Genomic DNA, 20,000 nt, shown 5'->3' on the forward strand with positions numbered 1-20,000 from the left:
TTTAGAATAATCCCTAGAGAGGCACGGGTTTTTGAAGCTATTTAATGCATTCATATAACGTTTGGAAAAATCCCTAGAGAGGCACGAGTCTTTGAAGCTATTTAAAAACCTCGCAGCACGTATTTTATCGAGTCTAAAATCAATGCTGGTCGTTTTGAAATAGTATATAAATAGCTTTATTTACAAGCCGGAAGTAGTGTTTCACCCCTGAGAGATCTAAGCCAACCGGAAGTTCTTTCAGCGCACCCTTGAGAGTTTGTAACGCAACACGCTAATGCTAAATGCGCTTCCGACTGTTTTGTGAAAACCAAAATCCTTCCCAGAGATAAATAATGGCCATTTTTTTTTTTGTAAAACGCGGCCATGCCCTAAACTTTGTTTCTTTTATAACTTCAAGTTCCGAAAGCATCACGTATTTCGCGGTTACTGACTGCTCATTCGGAGGGCAGCTCTACAAAATACTGCAGCCGCAGCAGCAGTTCTCTGGGGGTAGTCTGGAGCATACACTTTGTGATCATGACCGTAGACCCAGAGGCGACTTGATTGCTCCTTCCATTGGTAGGCAACTTCAGACACGGCTACTGCTCGCAGCTGTTGGCGCTGAAAACAAAGACATGTCCATAGCTAATTAGTGGGGCGCGAATGTTGGGACGCTAAGAAAAGTTGTACAAACAACACAGAGTGGACGGCAGCAAGAATCTTTCCTTTAAATAATCTGCTACTGTTATTACTGTTGTAAGCGTATTCCACGTCTATTTGCGATTTATTTTGCTGAGATGTGTTACTATTTGTTAACCCAAAGATGGCGGATTAGAGTTATTGATGTGACCTGATGTTTGTTCTCTTTTTATGGATTGGGCATTTACTTTGATATTACATGAGGTGTGAAATGAGAAACTTCTAACTCGGATGAAAAAGCACATGTTTTGGAGTAGAGAAGGTTTTTTTTTCGGCTTTGTAAAAAACTGGCAGAGTTTCGGAATAAATTGTGGTAAACAAGTTACAAATTATGTCGATTTGAAGTCTCGGCAACACCTGATTTAATCAATTTTCTGATTAAAGATCTATCTACCTGCATAAGAATGCTCTTGGCGTGCCACTTGGTGCTGTGTTCGTCTACCAGCCTCTTCGAGCCCATGTTTATTTGCTGGTCAAAAAAGGTCTTGATGGGCCACACCTTAATGAGAATCACAGAGAACATGGGTGTAGTTTAGTAAGAACGAGAAGGCGAAAGAGATAAAGTCATGAGTAATCCAGGATCGTATTAATTTTGCTTTACTCTTCTCTGTGATTGGTACAAAAAAAAAAACTCGCACTACTCAACAAATCGGATGCAAAACTAAAACCAGTCACGACCTGTTCGTCTGCACTTTCCCGCGCTTTAGGCGGTTTGCCTGTTTTTACTTTGATTTTTCATTGGCTCAGGATTCAGGTAGTTTTCTCGTTCTTCAATCTCCCCAAAGCTCTTTCTCACATTTCCCTTTGGCTAACTTTGCTGTTGCATTTACAAATCTGGTCACTTGCATTTTCCCGCGCTTTAGACAAATTTGTTGTTTTTATCTTAGGTTCTTATTGGCTGATTGTGATATTTCCTTCAATCTGATTGGCTGTTATGATTACTTTGCTTTTGGTTTGAAAACTCAATCGAATAGCGCGCTATGTTTATGTCGGACGAAGAGTCTATTTGTAAGAAAAGAAAAAAACTCACCCCTGGTAGTTCTTGCTTAAATATTTCAGTTCTTTACGAATAAACGATGAGTTCAGCGGGCAACTAATCTGATGTTTCGACGAATCATATTCCAGATCTTCGGATTTCAAAAGGAATCGAGTCCCAAACCTTTGCATTTCACAAGGTCTTTCTGATCTTCGGGTTTCAAGCTCGGATGGTCACCGGAACGCAAACCCTTGGAATTTCGAAATCTAAAATCTAGATTTCGAGTCCTTGTGCGGGGACTCGGATGTTTTTGGTTTCCTCCACGTTCGTGACCAAACAAATAGCTTCGTTCCGCTTCATTAGAAAGAATATGGTTCAAAAAATTTTAGCATCGCATGTCAACGTACCCTTCCACGTCCACAACACTTGTCACAGCGCTTGTATCCCACAGCCATACAATCATGGCACGGCTGGGAATAAAAGTGAGATGAAATAACATGAAAAAAAGAATAAGAAGAATAATGTGATGGTTAGAGACCTCTCTTACATTGACCCTGGGGGCATGTTGGCTTAAAATGTTAAATTTATTAGAGATTGACTCTAAGTGAAGTCCCATCCATCAGATGAACTTAACTCTTTAGGCTAACATGCCCCCAGGGTCAAATATGGGAGAGTTCCGTAACTGTCAGTTTATTCAGCATGGACAATTTGTTATTAAATAAGTTTCGTTTTATTCTGATCTCGTATTCATGTTGTTTCATTTCATTTTTCTTTCCAGCCGTGTCATGATTGCATGGCTGGGGGGTACAAGCGCTGTTACAAGTGTTGTGGATCTGGAAGGGTACTTTAATGTCAAAATCTTTAGTTTCATATTCATTTTAATGAAGAACGATGTTATTTGTTTGCTCACGGACATGAAGGAAACAAAAACCTCCGAGTACCGCTCAAAGAATCGAATTGTAGATCTTGGAAATGGAAATTCTTAGATTTCGCGTTCCAATGACCATCCGAAACCCAAAGATCAGGGAGACCTCGTGAAATCTGAAATTTGAGATTTGAAGTAAGATGCCTAAATTTGATTGTACTACAAAACCCAAAACTAATTTATAAAAGCAAACTAGACCTCACAGTCCATTCTTTGATCTCATCATATCTTTTGCCAGAAGAATTATCAAGAAGAACTGTCTGGCACAATTGTCCAACAGAAGAGTCCTGCAAAATTGTCCAGCAAAATTATTCTAATTATGGAGTAAACTTTAAAAACAAACTCTGGCATTTGAATGATCTGCTAATCTCTTTGCATTCCTTTTCACTGTCTATGTACTCAGGGGGGAGGGGGTGAGGCATGGCATAAGTAATATGGTTTCTATTAGTAATATGGTCTATATTGTACCCACCTGACTTCAAATAACGCTCCTACTCTCTACCAAACAGCTTTTCCTTCAGATTCACCATTCTGTGTAACTGTATCCGAAAATAAAATAAATACAGTAACTGTAATTCTATTCATCGACTATGGAACAAAAATTATTTGTTATTGAACCCTTTTACTGCCATTACTTTTCTGTCAAAGCGGCCAGAGTTTTATCCTCGGCGCTCCAGGAACTCCTCCTGACGACCCATAAAACAATCACATTTAAAAGCAACCAAGTGTTTGATAAGTCAGTATAGGACTTGGTATTACTATAGGGACTTAACCCTTTAATCCCTCAGAGTGACTAACATTTTATTTCTCCTTACATTATCACCCCTGAACCACACATTAAGGTCAGGAGAATTACGAAAATGATCATCAACTAAAGAAGCTCTTCATTATTAAACAAATTCTCCTTATCAGAACCTTAGGAAATGTATAGAGAACAGTATGGAGAATATGCACACTGATGTTAGGATGTAAACAGGGGAAATGAGGACTGGAGAGGAAGGAATAAAAACGTCCTGATTTTTGTGCCCTGCTCAGCTGCCATTCCAACCTTGGACAACCTTGGACAACCTTTTCCTGTCCCTTGCGATAAAATATGCAGATTTATGATTAAGAAAAAACATTTTTGCACTCCTTTCCATCTTCCCACCTTTAAAAAAGACTCAGCCTCCTGCCATTTATTTTCAGTCGTCTTACACCCTCCCCCCCCCAACTCTCCTGGCCCTGGTTGCTTGAAGAGTAGGTAACACTATCCACTGGATGAATCACTATCTGCTTCATAGCGCTGTACATTTTGTTAACACTTACACCCCGGGTAGCCATTTATCCCTTGGATAGTGTTATCTACCCTTTAAACAGCTAGGCTCTGGGCTTGGCCCTTCTGTTCCTCTTTACACCCTTTATCCTCTTTACCCTCCCCCTCCCAACTCTCCTGGCCCTGGTTGCTTGAAGAGTAGGTAACACTATTCACTGGATGAATCACTATCTGCTTCATAGCGCTGTACATTTTGTTAACACTTACACCCTGGGTAGCGATTTATCCATTGGATAGTGTTATCTACCCTTTAAACAGCTAGGCTCTGGGCGTGGCCCTTTTGTTCCTCTTTACCCATAAGGAGACTGGTCATCACACAACTAATTAATTTTCTGACATCCTGGCAGTGAATTAACAAAAAAATGCAAAACAGCTTGAGTAAATCATACCAACAAGAAAGAAAAAACACTAAAAAATTTAACAGCGGTAAAAGTGGTTACTTTTTCAACTTAAATCAAGGATATCAAGCTTCAGGGACTGATTCTGCCAAACCTTTCTTTGTAGAATGATTCCTTCAATCTCTTCCAAAGTGTACATTTTCAAAGATCTTCGTCACCTTTCACAGATGTCTTCCTTCTTAGATATTGTCCTCGCGGTTTTTTTATCGTCAGAAAATGTACCAGGTAATTTTCAAGCATCATTCACTGTACATCTTGGAATCAAGCGAAAAAACAAGAATTGGAAAGAACACTGTCATTAAATATACCTTTTAAGTATTCATTGCAAGTTAATCAAGGCGTTCAAAAAATTAGCTTCAAAATTTTTAGATGCTTTTTTTTATGCTCATCACTCTGTCTATAGAACAAAACATATTAAATAACTCATCAATGAATTTGAATATACGAAAACCATATGTGTCTACTGCAGTTTCATGAAGTGTCATTTCATCTCAGAATTGCTACCAAATGAATGTATTTTCAGTAGATCATTATTGATGAAATGACTGAGATTCAGTGTGCTATGAGTAATGTCAGCGACCTACATTAATTTATTGTACTGAGAAACCCAAACTGATTTAGAAAATCATTAGATCTCACAGTCCATTATTTCATCGCATCACAGTATCCTTCTCCATAAGAATAATCCAGAAGAATAATCCACCAGAATTATCCAGCAGAATAATCTACCAGGGAAATCCAGCAGAAGAATCCTGCAGAATTATCCAGCAGATTTATTCTGACAATGGAGTGAACTTTTAAAACAGACCTTTGCATTTGAATGATCTGCTAATTTCTTTGTATTCCTTTTCACTCTCTATGTAATCAATGGGGGAGGGAGTCAAGGGAAAGGGGGGGGGGAAGACATGACATGAGTAATGGTCTCTATAGGTACCCACCTGACTTCAAATGACGCTTCTACTCTCTGCCAACCTGTTTCTTCTTCAGATTCACCATTCTCCAACATCCTAGTAGTAAATTTACAAAAGTGCCTTCATAACATAACTAAAGCAAAGCATGCGCTCTGATTGGTTTATACAGCATCTACTATTTGCCTATGGGCGCATGCTGCTGACGTGAGCAAATGCTAAGACCACAGGCGCCCCAAGCACTCTTTGAAAACCACACAAGGAACACAATTTACTTATTTATAAGTATTTGTATGGGATTTTCTACAAGATATCCACAGAGATAGTTAAAAGTGAAAATATCAAATAAAAATGGCTTACCTTGTTCCATACGTGTGTTGTTTGCTCCTGGTGTCGTTATTTTACCGATTTCACTTGATTTAAGCGGTTTTTTTTAATCCTGGCTTTCTATGTGGAATCACTCTGTCTATCACTCTGTCTATATCCTTATAAATATGCAAATTCTATTCCTTGCGTGGTTCTCAAAGAGAGCTTGGGCCACCTGCGCTAAGACTATTTTCCACACGCGCTTTTTTTTTTTGATCACGTAAGATTTGTTAAATAAAAGGGAACTCTTGTTACAATATATCAATGTTATGTTATAAAACAACTGGTGAACGCCATAGCGAGCACTATTGAGTTATGGATGCACTTGGGAGGTTTGCTAAGCACTCAAGAAGCTAGAGTCACACGAGACGATAGCCTTGTGCCACTCTTAGCTTCTTTCGTCCTTAGCAACCTCCCGCGTGCATCCATAACTCATTATAGTTCACCACTAAATTTTCTCCGGTTCTTATTGGTTTAAATCGATCACGTGACGCGATAGTGTTCATCCATGGAGAGACACTATCAGCCCATAGTGCCTGCCCGCGGAAAATACCCGGATGGATAGTGCCTGTCCACGGAAAATACCTGGATTGGTAGTACTCATCTGTGAAAAGTTTTGAATAGTTTGACGGGCGTGAAGTTAGGCAGATCGGAAAAACAGTGACTTTTCAATTCTGACAGGTATAATGTATTATTTAGCCAATGTACGGTTGCGAATTATTGACATTTGTGACAAGCTGTAGGCATGGAAGATACTTTAGTGGTGCACAATAAAAACAATAGACTGTTTATGTCTCGGAACTATCAGTCTGATAGTTGCCCCTTGGAAATTTGATGTTCTTAAAACTTGCATATTTTCCCTCGAAGCTTCGCTTCTCGGGAAAATATTTGTTTTAAGAACATCAAATTTCCGCGGGTCAATTATCAGACCGATAGTTCCTCGACAGAAACACTCTATTGTTTAAATAGTACACGCTATGGCATTCACCATTTGTTAATTGAGCTTGACTAATATATACCAAAAGTGAAGAAAAATACTCAAAAATTAAACAACAGTGAAAGTGGTTACTTTTCGACTTAAATCAACGATGTCAAGCTTTCAGGGGCTAATTAAAGCAGTCCTCCAGAAAACATACCGCTAGCGTGTTTTCTAAGTGCAAGACAATAATGGTAGATCTTGTGTTCAGAATATTTTACATTTTTTTTTTTTTTTACATTTTTCAAACCTTTCTTTGTAGAAGGATTCCTTCAATCTCTCCAAGAGTGTACGTTTTGAAAGATCTTCGTCACCTTTTAAAGACATCTTGCTTCTTTAATATTGTCCTCACATTTGTTTTTGTAGTCCAGAAATGTACCAGGTAATTTTCGAGCATTGTTAACTGTACATCTTAGAATCAGGCAAAAAAGCAACAATTTAAAAGAACACTGTCATTAAATATACCCAAGTATTCATTGCAAGTTAATCAAGGGCAAGGCATTCAAGAAATTAGCTTCAAAATTTATCACTGTCAGAGGAAGCCATCTTGGCCCAAAAATGCAGGGAACTGAGACCGAACCTGAAACCCTGGTGCCAGTCCGTGCGTGGCCCACCGTATTTACTCCTGGCGCTTGCCTCATAAGCGGCGTTTATTTTAAGGGGCGCGTATTCCAAAACTTGACGCGACGCCGGAATGTCTTAAAATTTTTCCAAAACATTTCTTGTCCGCCAAGAGCCTAACAAGGAATTTTTTTGATTTGGCATAGCCTACTCGAAGTAGCTCCTTCCCCCTACGGTACTGCCACGAAAAGATAAACTTCTCAGAATTTTCAGAAATCTTGCACGTCAAATAGGCCTTTAGGCATCAAATGTGATTGGTCAATATTTATAGCATTCCACGAGTTTTAGTTTTCAAAACTTTTGTTTGATATCAAGTTTAATATCATAGGTGACAAATTACTCCTTAATTTTGGCGCGAAATATCAGCGTTAATTTTTAATTTCACATGTGAAATTACAAAATTGCCATGGTAACATCTCTTGTATCTCGATCAGAGCCAAGATGGCGTCGAGTTTTAAGACGGTGACCCTTGTAGAAGTTACGAAATTAAAAGAAGCGGCCGAAAATTTATTAACAGGCACGTAGAATTCGAAAGGTGTTTTTTGTGAAGAAACTCAGAAAATTACGAACTTTAACTACAATGCATGCTTTAAACGAAAACTATATTCCTTTTCATATACAATGAAATATATGAAGTTCATATATTTTGAACTGCGGTATTAGATACGTATGATGCGCGATCCTCGCAGTAGATAGCGCTATTTAAGCAATAGCGAAAATCAGACCTGAAAAAAAAATCAGGCCTGTGCGGGATTCGAACCACTGACCTCTGCGATACTAGTGCAGCGCTCTACCGATTGAGCTAACAAGCCAACTGGGAGCAGGCCATTAAGTTGATTCGCAATAAACCCGTGAAAGTGATAAATCAGATACAATGAAATATATGAAGTACAGGCCTGATTTTTTTCAGGTCTTATTTTCGCTATTGCTTAAATAGCGCTATCTACTGCGAGGATCGTGCATCATACGTATTCCTTTTCATGTTCTCGGTTTTCGATAGAATAAACCAGTAAAAACAATTACGATTGTGAAAGTAATTTGTCATCCACGATATTAAAAGGTAATCAAATGGTTTTCTTGTGAAATTAGGAAATAATTTCATTTACGTTTTGTCAAAATTCTGTTAATTTCCCTCGTCTGAAGGCTCGGGAAATTATCAGAATTTTGACAAAACGCGCGTGAAATTATTTCCTAATTTCACTCGTCGCCATTTGATTACACATACAAATATGATGACAAGGAGTTTGACTAATGGTCGTGGGTCGTGAGTACAAAACGTGGTTCGTGGGTGTAAGTCGTGGGTCGTGGGTGTGGGTAAAAGTCGTGGGTGTGGGTAGTACTTAATAATTAATGGTTAATAGCTCATATTTAATAATATTGATAGTACTTCTAATAATTAATTACTGTTATTATTGTAGGGGAGAAGGGTTTATTCGGAATCCGGCCGACCGACGAGCCTATCGAGTAGTAATTCTTGGGTGAAAAAGGTTCTTGACAGTGAAAATAAATAACCATTACTATACCTTGCTTAATTAAATGGCCTTTTTCAGGGCATCTTCTTCGCTGTCCTGCTGGTAAGCTCGCATCCAGGTTTGGCTGTCATCTGGAGTATTCTGATCTCCCCATACAACTCCCGCGTAAGTTCTTTTGGCTGAACTAATTGACCAAATAAAGCGAAAACGGGAAAAGTTAACAGCGACTGCTTGAGAAAATCCGATCTTTGAACCATACAAAAAACCTGGGCACACAAAGTACGTACTACCGTGAAGTAAATGTAATACTTCTCGACGAACAATGAAACGTATGTTTCTTGAGTACGTTTGATTTCGTAACTCTGCCGAGTCTGGTCTTTGTCAAATAAGAAATGAATCATTTAAACTATTAGAACCTCTTCATTTATTTATTTACTTATTTCAATAATCCTTCAGATCTAATTTATTTTATGATTTAGAAAACGACCTGGCTAGTTAAATGGAGGAAGAAAAATTTTAAGATTGTAATCAGTTCTTCGTTTAATTTTATGTCACCGATGCCAGTTGTCGACGTGATCAATTTAACATAGTCCTGCGATTTTCATAGTTATTTCCTAGAATATTTCCGCCATGCTGAGATGGAAACCCTTTCCTGAAAAAAAAAACAAAACAACAAACAGCAAAGTGAATAGACGGTTTTATGACAAGAGTAGAATTTTTTAATTGTATAATTAACTAATGTAATGAAATTTTGCAAATCCATCTGAAAATGTGTCAATAAAATGGTTATGATTGTTTTTCAATTTTGCTGTTTAATAAGTGTTGAATAGAGGGATTCGAAACTTCCTGACTAATTTACGACCAAATTAACGGGAGACTCAATTTATTAGAAGGAAAGATTGAGATATTTTAAAAATTTCATTGAATGGCTAATTCCGGAGATAATATTCCACAGGATTCAAGCCAACCGGAGGTTTGTAACGCAATACGGTAATGCTCAATCTTAAAAAGCTGATTGATAGCCCAAGAAGCTGGCGGGTTCGTGCGCGCATTGAAGCGTTTTAAGCAGAGAAGCCGCATGAAGTTTAATGCTCGAATTAGCTGCTCCGCCACCTTTATTTTTATCGCTGGTCATGAACAACTACCAACTAGGCCCGTTACCCGGAGGGATTTCCAGCGATGCTCAGTTTTTTTGGCAAATTGTCCAATTAAATCTCACACCATAACTCTGACGAGATGCAGTTTTTGTTTTGCTGAAGCTCCTGTGAACAACGTTGAGTAATTAGTCGCGTTGTTGTTCAGTTTCCTGTTCAGTAAACTTTAAGGCAATGATTTTGACCTTTGTCGTCTCGGTTATCGCTTCTTAAAAGCAAAACTTTTATAATATGCCTGAGAGGACATGGGTAGAAGGTAAAAAAATCAACATCTGGAAAAAGAAACATATCGTGTGTAAGCAAAAGCCCATTTGAACGAGAAAATCAGTACTAAAACGGCTTGATAAATATTCACGTCAGTAATATTATGGCTTTGTGATGCATTCAGTTGTGTATGTAATTAAAGCATGATAACAAAACATCGTGTGGAGTCGGTGTTTCGTTACACCTTTGTTCAGTGCTGCAGTGTTAATAGTGAATTGTGGGTAAAACAGAGGAATAAGTGGAGAGGAATGGCAAGAAAAGGACTGGTGATGGATAGGAGGAAAAATCAAGGATTTGGCTCAAGAGCTTTTTTGTAAAAGTCACGCTTCTCCCAACACCTTCCAAAAGACTTTGATTGGTCGAAGCTATAATGAGGGTGGGCCTCTATTCTGACCCACTGACTCAAGTTATCTGATTGAAAACATGTCTATCTCAGGTGACAGCTACGTAATGAGCTTTAAATGTTTTAGGTCAGGCTAAACTTAACAATTCTCAGTAATCTTGCATGTTAAACATGTCTTCAGGCATCTCATGTAATTGGCCAAAATTAATATAGCATCTCAACCACAAGACTGTTAAGTTGTTTCACAGATATTTGGCGTCACGATTGTTGCTAATTATACCGGGATTATCGATTGTAGTGTTGGTCCGCGAGTTTTTTTGCTCTGTATTCTAAAAGGAAAGTCCGCTTTACACAAAACAAAAGTGAAAAAACGGGAAAAGAAACAGATGAAATCCATGACAAGCAGTTTTATGCTGCTTAAGGTCACAGTTCCGTTTTCCTCTTGCTCTGATGTACGAAATCACAAACATGCGTGAAGGGACTGGTAACCAAAAATTAAAAAGACCACCAAAGAGCTCTCTAGAGATAGGAAAACATCCATCGATAAGGACCACCATGGTCTTGTCACCAGTGACTAAAGAGTCAAGTCCCTGTCTCATTATCTCTCGAGAAAAGAATATTTTGACAATTAAATTGGCTGGAACAGCGAAGCTGAAAAGTGGAGGAAGTGGAGAACAGAATGATCAGAGTAGAAGAAACAAAAAGAGGTAGCCTGAGATAGGAGGATTTCGGTTTCCATTCAAAACTATTTCGAGCGAAACTTAACCAATGTATTCATTTTCGGTGCGTTCAGTTATTTTACGCCTGTTGATCAATCAATAAATCCTCAAGCAGGTTCGAGTTAACGCTTCTGTAAATAGCGTCGAGTGATAATTTTAAAGTCTATGAATGAAATAAAGGCTGATAGTTTCGAAAGAAACTGTTTGGGGCTGCGTCGGTGGGAGCAACGAAATAATTTGGATATATCAACAAAGTTGAAATGGTAAATTGAAACGTCAGCTTTTGTAATTGTTACGGTGGCCAATTTACCATTTCAACTTTGTTGATATATCCAAATTATATGAATGAAATACTTGCTCTGTGTGGAATTATAAAATAATAGTAAAACAGTGATACAAAACAGTACCTAAATTTAAATCAAATAGAGATACATGTACCGCGCGGGAGCATGGAGGCAAGAGTTCGTGAAGCAAAAAGGCACCGAGAGAAGTGGGGAGAGAATATGCTTGCGCGTGACTTTCGCTCGGCATAAGGACAACTAGTTCACATTTTTAGCTGTTGCGTGTGTTGCACAAGATAAAACAAACCATCTCCACTTATCTACAGCAACCTTTTAAGATTAAGCTGAATAGGCCACTGATTATGTTAACCTATCAAAATAAAGGTCATACAGAGTGTATTCTTTTTTTTAAATCACGCTCTTCCCAATCACTTTCAATTAAGCTTCGCGATTGGCCGAGACCATACTGAAGCCACTCTTCCCAAAAACTGTCCGCCATCTGATTGAAAACATGTCTGTCTGCAGCTGCACAGTGAGCATCAAAATGATGAAGGTCTCGGTAACTTACACGATTGTCAGAAATCTCGCTTGTCAATTACCACATGTATTTCATCAGACGCAGCCCCTTCAAAACCGTCGGCTACGAAGACTAGTTAGTATTTTCAATGAAAAATGGCCTATTTATTTGAAAAATTTAGAGTTAGCACTAAGATAGCGTTTAGTTTTTCTAAAAATCACCCTCTTATTTAACACCTTCGCGATTGGTCGTGGCCATTCTGGAGACTCACTGAAGGTCAGCTAATCTTCCTACAACCTGTCCACCATCTGATCAGAACATGTTTGTCTACCGAGGTCAAGCAGTATAAAATTAGAAGTATTCTCAGAAATCTTGCATGTCAAATACGCCTTTAGGCATCGCATCTGATTCGTTCATATTTATAGCATTTCATTCGCAAGACAACAACTATTTTATTAGGGGTGTTTAATACGTGCAGCAAAATCCTTCCTTTCAAGCCGCTAAACATGGATATCAAAACCTTACTTGACAATCTTCATGAAGAAGTTTCCTGTCCGGTGTGCATGACCACATTTACTGAACCAAAGCAGCTGCCATGTTTACACAGCTTCTGCCTTCACTGTTTAGCAGGAATTCAAAGAAACAGTGGTCGCCATGATGTCATAACGTGTCCTGAGTGTCGCAAGGAAAGTCAAGTCCCTGGTGGAAACCTTAAAGATCTGCCCACTAACTTTCGCATCAACAGTTTACTAGATGTGCTCGCCATAAGGGAGTGCAGTTCTACAGGAGTCAAGTGCAGAAACTGCGACAAAAGAAGAGTGCAAAGTTTCTACTGTTTTCAGTGCTGCGCATTCTGGTGTGAAGAGTGCATTACTGTGCATAACTTACTCCGAGAAAACAAAGAACACCGAGTACTTGCGCTGAAAGATTTTGAAGATCAAGATATTGAAGATATCATGAAGCGACCAGCATTTTGTTCACGACAAGGCCACGAAAAGAAAAAGTTGAAATTCTTCTGTGTCAAATGTGAAGAAACTGTTTGTTCTTTATGCGTTGCAACCGCTCACGATGGACATGCTAAAGTACTATTAGAAGAAGCGGCCAATGAAAAGAAATCGCTAGTCATGTCCATGATTGAATCCAACAAAGCAAAAGCACAAAGGATGAGAAACAAAATCTTGAAACTTGACGACAGTTGTCATAACATCGAAGCAAACGTTTCCAAAGTAAAAAGAAGCGCGCAACAGTTTGCAAAAAGCATGATCGCAGTTATTAAGGCCAAGAAACAGGAAATCTTTAATGAAGCGGAACATGAGGCGCAACAATCACTGGAACGTTTGCGAATACAAAGGATCGAAATGGAACAGAAAGTCAAAATGATCGAAACAGCAGTCACAAAATTTGAAACGCTTTTAAAGCGAAGCACCAGCGCAGAGCTTGCAGAGTTAGATAAGGCAATAAACACAATCATCCCGAAAGAAGTCGACGATGAGCGCGAACAACTAGACTGTGACCTCGAAGGTCTGCGTCAATTAATCTTTGAGGAAAATGAAGCCTTAAAGGCAAAAACAATACATGGAGGAATCGGCCGTGTATTTAGCTCTGAGTCCAAAGCGGATCAGTCGACTGCTAAAGGAAAAGGACTCACTGAAGCGATTATTGGAATTCAAGCGAACTTTGTTTTAACAACAAAAAATGCCAAAGGACAACAATGTTACGAAAAGCGTGACCGAGTAACTGCGGAAATAAAAAATCAGGAAGGCCATGACTGTGCAACAGAAGTGCGAGTGAAAGATAACCACGATGGTAGCTACAAAGTCAGTTATTTTGCCAAAGAAACCGGAAGATGCCAGGCAGTAGTCAAAGTCAATGAGGAAGAAGCTGGAGGCAGTCCTTTCTCGGTTGAAGTTTCACCCAGACAATTCAGACCCGTGTTATCTTTTGGACAAAAATACTCGTTTCTCGCTCTTCTCACGGATTTCGGTTCGTCTTCTGGAATATTAACCAGTCCCTGGGGAGTGGCAGTGAATGAACGTGATGAAATTGCAGTGACTGAAAAAGATAACCACAGGGTTCAGGTATTCAGTAGCGATGGAACTTACTTAAGATCTTTTGGTTGTAAAGGTGATAAACCGGGAAAGTTCAACTATCCTAATGGGATAGCTTTTGGTAAAAACAATAACATTATAGTGGTGGACGATGGTAACCACCGTGTTCAGTTGTTCAGTGAGCAGGGTGAGTACCTGAGCCAGTTTGGTGGGAAAGGAAATCTTGATCACCAGCTGTGTTATCCTGGTGGCTTATCTGTAGAGGACGATGGAAATATAATTATTGCTGATTCAAAGAACAAATTGATCAAGATGTTTTCTCCTAAAGGCCATTATTTAAATAAATTCGGGGGTGAGGGTTCGTTAACCGATCCCGTTCACTGTATACAGTATGAAAAATATCTCATAGTGTCAGACTGCTGGGAACATTGTATCAAAGTGTTTGATAGGAATGGTAATTTTTTGTACAGATTTGGAAAGAATGGGGAGGGGGATGGGGAGTTCAATTACCCTCAGTATTTATCAGTTAACAAGGCAGGACAGCTGATGGTCTGTGACTCAATGAATGACAGAGTTCAGGTATTTGATCTTAGTGGAAAGTTTATAACAAAATTTGGATCAAAAGGAGACAAAAAAGGAAAATTTGAGTTTCCTGTCTCTGTTGCAGTGCTCAGCAATGGTCGAATACTTGTGTCTGAATTTAGGAACCATCGCATTCAGATATTCGAATAGACTAACATCAGTACGCCTTAAAAGATTTGAATTAATTTTTTGCAACTTTTAAACATGAAACTACTCTGGACAGGTGGTGTATGTTCTCAGTAAGAATATTCTGAATGGTCAGTTGAACTACAAAACAACCAATCACATCACAAATTTTAGAGATTGCGCATTAGAACCCTTTAACTCTAAAGATCTGATTGGTCAATTCTCCCCTCTGGCTGCTACACATTTCTTTGTGAATTAGTTACGAGAATTTGGAGTTAGATCAAGATAAGAACTTCTACCTGATGAGTTTTGGTATTCTCATTACCTGTTTGCTGAATAATGTATGGATATCATAGGAAGAAGTTACAGGTTAATCACTTCTGGGAGTTAAAGAGTTATACTAAGTGTGATCTGTCAGTCAGCCAAGTCAATAAGCTCTTTTAGGTCAATAATTACACAAGTTTTAAAACTTTTGTTTCATAGTAAGTCTAACACGAAAACAAGAATGCAAAATTCAGTTGTACCAGATCATTAATTATGTTTAGTGGTACAGCTTCAAGTAATGTTACATCTAAGATAAAGCAATTGTACAGCCATAGTTATTTGCTCGAATGTTTTCACCATACTGAGCTGGGAACCTATTCCTTAGTTAAACCAACAGAGTGTTTAGACTGTTCTTTGACATTTAATTTGGTAAAATTTTGTTATTGCATATATAAATATGCAATATGAAATTGTAAATAATCGAAATATAAAAATATGTCAATAAAATAGTTGTGATTGTTAGTAAACTTTGCTGTATACTAAGTCTTTGATAAAAAGAAAAAAGAGTGATTCGAAACTTTCTGACTGATTTACGAGCAATTTACTGGGAGAGGTTGCACATCCACCTGCTAAAATAATCTCATTCAAAAACTTATTAATACTTCATGAGCTGATTAGCCTATCACACGAGGCAAATCAATCACGTGTATGAACCTTTATAGCCGGTATAGAATAATCATTCTGAAAAGCCCGGAAAGGGTTTTGATTTCGGTCTCGGGGAAAATTGGGGTACAATTCATAAACAACTAAATCATCAATGAATTATTAATGAAAATATGATTACTATGATCACTAAAGATCTTTCACGTTAATTTTAATACCAAATTATTCCCTAAAAGGCAGCATACAAAAACATTAACCGCAGTAAACAACAAAGTTTATTTTCCTGATAAATTCTTATTAGAACAGAAATTCGTTCTTTTACAATTTCCCATTGTTCACAAAATTAATTGTACAGTTTTGAATACTCTCAACTTCAACTCTAAATCCTATTTCCTCCAGGCTGGCGTCTTGAATTCTTCTTGAACTTTGCCACTCGTCAAAAATTTTTTAAGCCCACTTTGTGGCATACTGAGTAGCCCTTGGAACACAACTATCCAAGTAATCTTTCTCTTCCTTCGCATTTTTTAGTTCTCGAAACACGCATTTGGGCGGCATTTCAAGGAAAAGCTTACTGAACTTTAAAGCGCCCATAATGTCAAAAAACGTTTTTCGCTCATCTAATTCTACATTTCACCAAATAAACCTCGGTGAAAAATTTTTTTGATTTGGATAAAACGCGATTTTTTTACGAATTTTTACAAAGTTCAAAATTTAATTTTCTTGCGGTCGACCCCTGCCGCTGATCACAAGACTAACGTGCTCAAAATGACCACGTGACTGATGTCTGCGACGTAAGTTCAGGAACCTCACTTGACCTTAAAGTGCATATGAATACACTGGTCGAGTGCGGGTCGTTTACGATATTGTGAGCTTACGATATTGTGACCACTCTATAGCAAATTCCCACTTGTTTTCAAGTCAGATAAGTCACAACCTAAAATCACGTGTTCCTGAACCTACGTCACGACTCACTTCTAACGGAGGAAGACTGGTGCGAATGGTGGACCAAAAACTTATAAAAAATTGCCTTTTATCCAAATCGAAAATTTTTTTCGCAGAAGTTCATTTGGTGAAATGTGGAATTAGATGAGCGAAAAACATTTTTTGACATTAATGTCAATTTCACAGCAGCCGAACAAGGAGCGCTTTTCCCCTCTGTATGTAGTTAACTTTTAATGCATTCAAATCACGTTTAGAAAAATCCCTAGAGAGGCACGGGTTTTTGAAGCTATTTAATGCATTCATATAACGTTTGGAAAAATCCCTAGAGAGGCACGAGTCTTTGAAGCTATTTAAAAAACTCGCAGCACGTGTTTTATCGAGTCTAAAAACACTGCTGCTCGTTTTTAAATAGTATATAAATAGCTTTAATTACAAGCCGGAAGTAGTGTTTCACCCCTGAGAGATCCAAGCCAACCGGAAGTTCTTTCAGCGCACCCTTGAGAGTTTGTAGCGCAACACGCTAATGCTAAATGCGCTTCCGACTGTTTCGTGAAAACTAAAATCCTTCTCAGAGATAAATAATGGCCTTTTTTTTTTTTGTAAAACGCGGCCATTTCCTAAACTTTGTTTCTTTTATAACTTCAAGTTCCGAAAGCATCACGTATTTCGCGGTTACTGACTGCTCATTCGGAGGGCAGCTCTACAAAATACTGCAGCCGCAGCAGCACTTCTCTGGGGGTAGTCTGGAGCATACACTTTGTGATCATGACCGTAGACCCAGAGGCGACTTGATTGTTCCTTCCATTGGTAGGCAACTGCAGACACGGGTACTGCTCGCAGCTGTTAGCGCTGAAAACAAAGACATGTCCATAGCTAATTAGTGGGGCGCGAATGTTGGGACGCTAAGAAAAGTTGTACAAACCACACAGAGTGGACGGCAGCAAGAATCTTTCCTTTAAATAATTTACTACTGTTATTACTGTTGTAAGCGTATTCCACGCGTATTTGCGATTTATTTTACTGAGATGTGTTACTATTTGTTAACCCAAAGATGGCGGATTAGAGTTATTGATGTGACCTGATGTTACCGCCGCAGAACTATAGTTTCTTTTTTGTTTTTGTTCTCTTTTTATGGATTGGACATTTACTTTGATATTACACAAGGTGTGAAATGAGAAACTTGTAACCCGGATGAAAAAGCACATGTTTTGGAGTAGAGAAGAAGGCTTTTTTTGGCTCTGTAAAAAACTGGCAGAGTTTCGGAATAAATTGTGGTAAACAAGTTACAAATTATGTCGAATTGAAGTCTCGGCAACACCTGATTTAATAAATTTTCTGATTAAAGATCTATCTACCTGCATAAGAATGCTCTTGGCAGGCCACTTGGTGCTGTGTTCGTCTACCAGCCTCTTCGAGCCCATGTTTACTTGCTGGTCAAAAAAGGTCTTGATGGGCCACACCTTAATGAGAATCACAGAGAACATGGGTGTAGTTTAGTAAGAACGAGAAGGCGAAAGAGATAAAGTCATGAGTAATCCAGGATCGTATTAATTTTGCTTTACTCTTCTCTGTGATTGGTACAAAAAAAAAACTCGCACTACTTAACCAATCGGATGCAAAACTAAAAGCAGTCATGACTTGTTCGTCTGCATTTTCCCGCGCTTTAGGCGGTTTGCCTGTTTTAACTTTGATTTCTCATTGGCTCACGATTCAGGTAGTTTTCTCGTTCTTCAATCTCCCCAAAGCTCTTTCCAACATTTCCCTTTTGCTAACTGTGCTGTTGCATTTACAAATCTGGTCACTTGCGTTTTCCCGCGCTTTAGACAAACTTGTTGTTTTTATCTTAGGTTCTTATTGGCTGATTGTGATATTTCCTTCAATATGATTGCCTGTTATGATTACTTTGCTTTGGTTTGAAAACTCAATCGAATAGTGCGCTATGTTTATGTCGGACGAAGAGTCTATTGGTAAGAAAAGAAAAAAACTCACCCCTGGTGGTTCTTGCTTAAATATTTCAGTTCCTTACGAATAAACGATGAGTTCAGCGGGCAACTAATCTGATTTTTCGATGAATCAAATTCCAGATCTTCGGATTTCAAAAGGAATCGAGTCCCAAACCTTTGCATTTCACAAGGTCTTCCTGATCTTCGGGTTTCGAGCTCGGATAGTCACCGGAACGCAAACCCTAGGAATTTCGAAATCTAAAATCTAGATTTCGAGTCCTTGAGCGGGGACTCGGATGTTTTTGGTTTCCTCCACGTTCGTGACCAAACAAATAGCTCCGTTAGGCTTCATTAGAAAGAATATGGTTCAAAAGATTTTAGCATCGCATGTCAACGTACCCTTCCACGTCCACAACACTTGTCACAGCGTTTGGATCCCACAGCCATACAATCATGACACGGCTGGAAATAAAAGTGAGATGAAACAACATGAAAAGTAGAATAAGAAGAATAATGTGATGGTTAGAAACCTCTCTTACATTGACCCTGGGGGCATGTTGGCTTAAAATGTTAAATTTATTAGAGGTTTACTCCAAGTCCTGAAGTCAAGCATCGCTATAGGCTCCCTATTTTTTGTATTGTTGACCAAGCGTGTGATCACGATGGTTGGATATTGGTCAAGTTCGTTTTGCTTTTCCCTGTATAGTACCCTGAACAGGTGTATTGTTTTGCCTTTGTTCCTTCTCTTTTTGCGTGAATCATCCTAATTCAATTAATGTACATCATGGAGAAGAAGGAAAGGAAGGGGGTGGGGCTATGTAATAAGTTGTATTCTTAAACCTCTGCACCCTAATATCAGTATGCATATTCTCCATACTGTTCTTCATACATTTCTTAAGGTGCTGACAAGGAGAATTTGTTTAACAATCAAGAGCATCTTTAGTTGGTGATCATTTCCTTTATTCTCCTGACCTCAATGTGTGATTCAGGGGGGGGGGACAGTGTAAGGAGATATTAAATGTTAGTCACTCTTAGAGGGGAAAGAGTAAATGACCCACAGTTTTTGTCAAGGCAAAAATAATAAAACTTTTCTAAATACTTTGTTCTATTGTCTGTATCATGTTAAGTACTACAGTCAGTTCATTTTCTTTTCAACAAAACTTGCCAACCTTAAATCCCCATCAAATGCTGCCCCAACAGCCATTTTATGCCTCCCAGAAAAGATGTTATGCAGAACACCTGTTGAGGCTGTTATGTTCAAAGCAAAATATTATCATGAGGCAAATTAATTAACTTGATTGATAATCTGCTTTAAAAGTGACAAAATGTTTTCATTACAGATTTAATCGAATTATGACTTTTTATTCTGAGAAAAGAAATTTTACAAACTAAGTATTGTGTATGTACCAAATAGAGTGTTTTCAATCTCCAGACTTACCTTCACTGGCCATAAAATTCAGTGCATCATGTCTGTTGCAATAAGCCTCCAGTGCTACCATAAGAAAGCTACATTTAAATGTAA

The 20,000-nt window shown here is 38.5% G+C and overlaps 2 protein-coding genes, 1 long non-coding RNA gene and 1 pseudogene across 4 annotated transcripts in view; 1 reads left to right on the forward strand and 3 right to left on the reverse strand.

Annotated features, from left to right (window-relative positions):
* LOC148729905 (protein SSUH2 homolog) overlaps positions 1-19,976 on the reverse strand; it is a 20,504-nt gene extending 528 nt beyond the window's left edge. Inside the window, exons 1-4 of the mRNA XM_088761372.1 lie at positions 19,886-19,976; positions 2,062-2,124; positions 1,073-1,177; positions 1-600 (exon numbers count right to left, since the gene is read on the reverse strand). The exon at positions 1-600 is cut by the window's left edge and continues 528 nt beyond it. Coding sequence (XP_088617498.1) covers positions 424-600; positions 1,073-1,177; positions 2,062-2,109 — 330 coding nt within the window. The 5' untranslated portion in view covers positions 2,110-2,124; positions 19,886-19,976 and the 3' untranslated portion in view covers positions 1-423. The remainder of the gene's footprint in view (positions 601-1,072; positions 1,178-2,061; positions 2,125-19,885) is intronic.
* Positions 2,730-7,385, reverse strand: LOC148729906 (uncharacterized). Its single transcript, XR_016001825.1, has 5 exons — positions 6,790-7,385; positions 5,228-5,296; positions 4,384-4,543; positions 3,052-3,118; positions 2,730-2,866 (listed from the first exon to the last, which is right to left on the reverse strand). It is a non-coding gene; the product is annotated as an uncharacterized LOC148729906 (long non-coding RNA).
* LOC111347490 (E3 ubiquitin-protein ligase TRIM45) lies at positions 12,359-15,457 on the forward strand. The gene has a single exon (XM_022954730.2). It carries the CDS (start codon positions 12,417-12,419, stop codon positions 14,688-14,690), a length of 2,274 nt encoding a protein of 757 aa, XP_022810465.2. The 5' UTR covers positions 12,359-12,416; the 3' UTR covers positions 14,691-15,457.
* LOC111347486 (complex I assembly factor TIMMDC1, mitochondrial-like) overlaps positions 15,851-20,000 on the reverse strand; it is a 7,692-nt pseudogene continuing 3,542 nt past the window's right edge. The window contains exons 5-9 of the transcript XR_016001796.1: positions 19,917-19,984; positions 19,648-19,726; positions 18,878-18,940; positions 17,891-17,995; positions 15,851-17,384 (exon numbers count right to left, since the gene is read on the reverse strand). The product of XR_016001796.1 is annotated as a complex I assembly factor TIMMDC1, mitochondrial-like (transcript). The remainder of the gene's footprint in view (positions 17,385-17,890; positions 17,996-18,877; positions 18,941-19,647; positions 19,727-19,916; positions 19,985-20,000) is intronic.

This window comes from Stylophora pistillata, chromosome 5, assembly GCF_964205215.1.
Source record: "Stylophora pistillata chromosome 5, jaStyPist1.2, whole genome shotgun sequence".
In the NCBI taxonomy this organism is placed as follows: domain Eukaryota; kingdom Metazoa; phylum Cnidaria; class Anthozoa; order Scleractinia; family Pocilloporidae; genus Stylophora; species Stylophora pistillata.